The 4,606-nt window shown below is 35.6% G+C and overlaps 1 protein-coding gene across 1 annotated transcript; it reads left to right on the forward strand.

The window, feature by feature from the left end:
- Positions 1 to 3,612: 3,612 nt before the first annotated feature.
- Positions 3,613 to 4,089, forward strand: LOC107883673. Its single transcript, XM_016804176.1, has 2 exons — positions 3,613 to 3,710; positions 3,849 to 4,089. Exons 1-2 carry the CDS (start codon positions 3,613 to 3,615, stop codon positions 4,087 to 4,089), a joined length of 339 nt encoding a protein of 112 aa, XP_016659665.1.
- Positions 4,090 to 4,606: the final 517 nt, after the last annotated feature.

Genomic DNA, 4,606 nt, shown 5'->3' on the forward strand with positions numbered 1-4,606 from the left:
ACATGACCAGTCGAAAAGAATGGTTCACTAACTATGAATTATTTGAAACTCAATTACCAGTACGTATTGCTGATGGTAAATATATTATGGCTATTGGTAAAGGTAATATAAATGTTCAAGCAAAAATCGGTGATAAATGGGTTGACAGTCATTTGTCGAACGTTTTACACGTACCTGATCTTAAGGTAAATTTGTTTTCGTGTGAAGCATGCCTTGACAAAGGTATAAAAATGGTGATAGACAGTGACGGTTGTATATTTAAAAAAAACAATCGTATAGTTGCTGTAGGAGTTCGTGAGAATAAAATGTTTTCAATGGTTCTGAGAACAGGACCATTACAACAGGCTGATCAAGCAAATATTGCAGTTAAAAATCTCACATTACTACAGTGGCATGAAATTTTAAGTCATCAGAATGTTCAACATGTTCGGAACTACTTGAAACATATGCGGATTCAATTTACAGAAACAAAAAACAAGTTTTTCTGCGAAGCGTGCGTTTATGGCAAACAACACAGAGAGCCGTTCACACTGAGTAATACTAAAACTACAAAACCAGGTCAGTTAATTCACAGTGATGTATGTGGACCCATGGAGGTAAACTCACTTGGAGGTAAACGGTATTTTGTTATATTCAAGGATGATTATTCCAATTATACATATGTGTATTTTATGAGCCAAAAATCAGAAGTTAAAAATAAATTTGAACTATTTTTAAATACAGTAAAAAATCAGTTAAATATCTCAGTAATTACTTTAAGAAGTGATTGTGGTCTGGAATATAAAAATACTGAAGTAAAAGCCTTATTGGATAAATTTGGAATAAAACATGAGACGAGTGTACCATACACACCTCAGCAAAATGGGAAGGCGGAAAAATCAATGCGAACAATTGTAGAAGCGGCCAGAACTATGGTATACAGCAAAAATTTGTCTAAGACACTTTGGGCAGAAGCAGTGAATACAGCCGTATATACAATAAATCGTACAGGAAACACAGGTCAAGAAGGAAAAACGCCTTATGAATTATGGTTCAATAAAACACCAGACATAAATAATTTAAAAATATTTGGTAGTGAAGTTTATGCACATATACCAAAAGAAAAACGAAGAAAATGGGATCAGAAGGGAAGAAAAGGTATTTTCGTTGGATACTCAGAGGAGACGAAAGGATATCGTATATGCTTTGATGGAAAAGAAGTTTCATTAAGCAGAGATGTCATATTCAAAGTAGAGTCAGTAAACCCATCAACAGGTACAGAAGTAAAAATCAGAAGTGAAGAAGAAGAGGAAGAAGTAAATTCGGAAGGTGAAGCTGAAGATGAGGAAGTCAACAGCGACGACGATGAAAAACTGGACGATGATGATCAGATGCCAGTAGCAGTAGAGGATCAACAACAGATGATACTCAGAGACAGAGGAAAACTCAATAAACCTATTAGGTATAGAGATGCATTTTTCTCAGCATGTAATGACCCACTTACATATAAAGAAGCTATGACAGGTAACAATATAGACAATTGGAAGGCAGCAATGGACGACGAAATGTTATCATTGCAGAAAAATGAAACTTGGCAATTAGTAGATTTACCAATAAATAAAAATCCAATAAATAATGGGTGGATATATAAAACTAAGTACAAAACAAATGGAGAAGTAGATCGATATAAAGCTAGGCTAGTTGTAAAAGGCTGTGCGCAAGTTCATGGAATAGATTTTCAAGAAACGTTCAGTCCAGTAGTGAAATACGATTCAATTCACGTAATACTTGCGATAGCAGCAGCCAGAAGATTAATGCTCAGATAATTTGACATTAAAACAGCGTTCTTATATGGAGATCTTGAAGAAGACATTTATATGAAACAGCCGAAAGGTTACGAAGATGGAACACAATTAGTATGCAAACTTCAACGGAGCCTATATGGGCTGAAACAGGCACCCAGGTGCTGGAACAAAAAGTTCAAAAATATGCTGATGAACTTTGACCTAAAGGAAACAAAAGCAGACCCTTGTGTATTCGTAAGCAATAAAAATAATCAATTATTAATTGTCGCTATTTTTGTAGACGATGGGCTAATCGCAGCGACAAACAACGAGCTGGTGGACACAATGGTGAACTACCTAAAGGACAACTTCGAGACGAAGGAAGGTGAACTTGATCATTTCTTGGGTATTGAAATCGATCAGAGACCTGATGGTTCAATTTTCATACACCAATCTTCATATTGCAAGCGTATTTTAGAGAGGTTCAATATGGAAGAAGCCAACGTCCTGCATATTCCCACAGATCCACAACTCTCATTAGATCCAAATTTGTCAGGATCATTGGAAGCAGGGGAAGTTCCATACAGAGAATCAGTTGGAAGTTTGTTGTATCTAAGCCAAATAACAAGGCCTGATATAACTTTTGCAGTAAATCTCGTCAGTCGTTATTTAGAAAAGCCTCTGACAATTCATTGGAATGCGGTGAAACGTATATTTAAATATTTAAAGGGGACATTTAATTATGGTTTAATTTATGATTCTAGTGTAACACCAAAGTTGCGTGGATATAGTGACGCAGACTATGCCGGTGACACAACAACGAGACGATCAACATCGGGATTCATTTTCATGATGGGAGATGGAATCGTGGCATGGTGTTCACAAAGGCAAAAATCGGTAGCACTTTCGACTACTGAGGCAGAATACATAGCGCTGAGCCAATCGATACAGGAACTTACTTGGTTGACGCTACTTATCAGTGATCTTCTGGAGACACAGGGAGATACACCGGTTCTGTATGCAGACAACCAAAGCGCCATCAAACTAGTGAAAAATCCAGAATACCATAAGCGAACAAAACACATTGATGTTCGCTATCACTACATTCGTGAGAAGTTCAGTGAAGGGATGTTTTCTCTGGAGTATGTGCCAAGCAAGGAGCAGTTAGCTGACATATTGACTAAGCCAACTCCACGACCAAGATTCCAAGAACTCAGGGAGATGTTGGGAATTAGATATATTAATTCTAAGTTAGGGTATATTGTTTAAGGGGAAGTGTTGAATGTAAACAACACACCCTGTATTATGTAGATTATAAGCAAATTATTCATACTGTAGTACAGCAGACGCTGAATAGGCATTTTATATTTCTATAGCATATTCGTTCTATGTAGTAGCCTGTAGGACGATTAGTCGTTGTTTTATATTACGCCTCGGAGCACTATAGTTATTCATATCAATATACGAATTATTATATTATTACATATATCCGATCTTATTTTTATTTACCTTTAGCTTCTGTATATCTGTATATTTCAACAGGTTATGGGCCCAGTAGTAAGGTATTTATAATAAAGTCGTGTATGTTTAATACATTAATTATTGATTTACGAATCGCGTGTTTGTGTACAGACAGTGTACAGCAATAATAATTCGCGAAGTATAGTGCAGTGTAGTGTAAGTGCATCGATCGTGTGAAGCGCAGAAACTGTGTTTGTTATTATTACATTTATATAGTGTACAGACAGTGTACAGATAATTCGTTATTATGGAAAACGAATCTATAAAAATTAATAAACTAACAGGTAATGAAAATTGGGGAACATGGAAGTTCCAAATAAAAGTCATAATGACTGCAGCCGAAATATTTGACGTTGTGACCGGAAAATCAAAAAAACCCGTTCTTACAAAATCAAGTTCAGAAACTGAAGATGATGCAAGAAAAAGGTATGGTGTTGATTATTCAGCATAGAAAAGAGCTGACAATAAAGGTCAAAAATATATTGTAACATCTGTAGACGAACAGCCATTATTATTTATTATGAACTGTGAAACAGCAAAGGAAATGTGGGACAAATTGTTCAGCATATTATATGAACAGAAGTCTGCAACAAGCATTTCTTTGTTACAAGAAAAATTCTATGGTTATGTTATGGACCCCGTAGAGAGTATGGCTTGTCACACATCAAAACTAGAAAATTTAAGTAAGCAATTGGTACAATCAGGAGAACCAATATCTGATTCAATGCTGATGACAAAGATTCTAATGACGTTACCAGACACTTATAAACATTTTTATAGTGCTTGGGATTCAATGTCGAGTTAGAATAAAACTTTAACAAACTTGACGTCTAGACTCATGGTGGAAGAATCAAGGCAACCTCAAGGACATGATGTTCAGAGAGTTACTGCAGGTAGTGCATTTTCAGCAAAGAAATCGTATGGAACAAATAAAGAAAAACATACAAAAATTGGTAATTCTGAAAACCAAAGGAACAATGATAAAAAACCAGGCAAGTGTAATCATTGCAAAAAACCAGAGCATTGGAAGCGTGAATGCCGGATTTTCTTAAAAGAACAAAAAGAAAGAAATAAGAGCGAATAAAACTCAGGAAATGCGTTGGTTGGAGTACAATCAAAGGACATCGAAATCAGTGAGTCAGAAAAATGGTATGTGGATTCAGGTGCAAGTGATCACATGACCAGTCGAAAAGAATGGTTCACTAACTATGAATTATTTGGAACTCAATTACCAGTACGTATTGGTGATGGTAAATATATTATGGATATTGGTAAAGGTAATATAAATGTTCAAGCAAAAATCGGTGATAAATGGGTTGACT

The sequence above is a fragment of the Acyrthosiphon pisum genome, chromosome X (genome assembly GCF_005508785.2).
Source record: "Acyrthosiphon pisum isolate AL4f chromosome X, pea_aphid_22Mar2018_4r6ur, whole genome shotgun sequence".
In the NCBI taxonomy this organism is placed as follows: Eukaryota; Metazoa; Arthropoda; class Insecta; order Hemiptera; family Aphididae; genus Acyrthosiphon; species Acyrthosiphon pisum.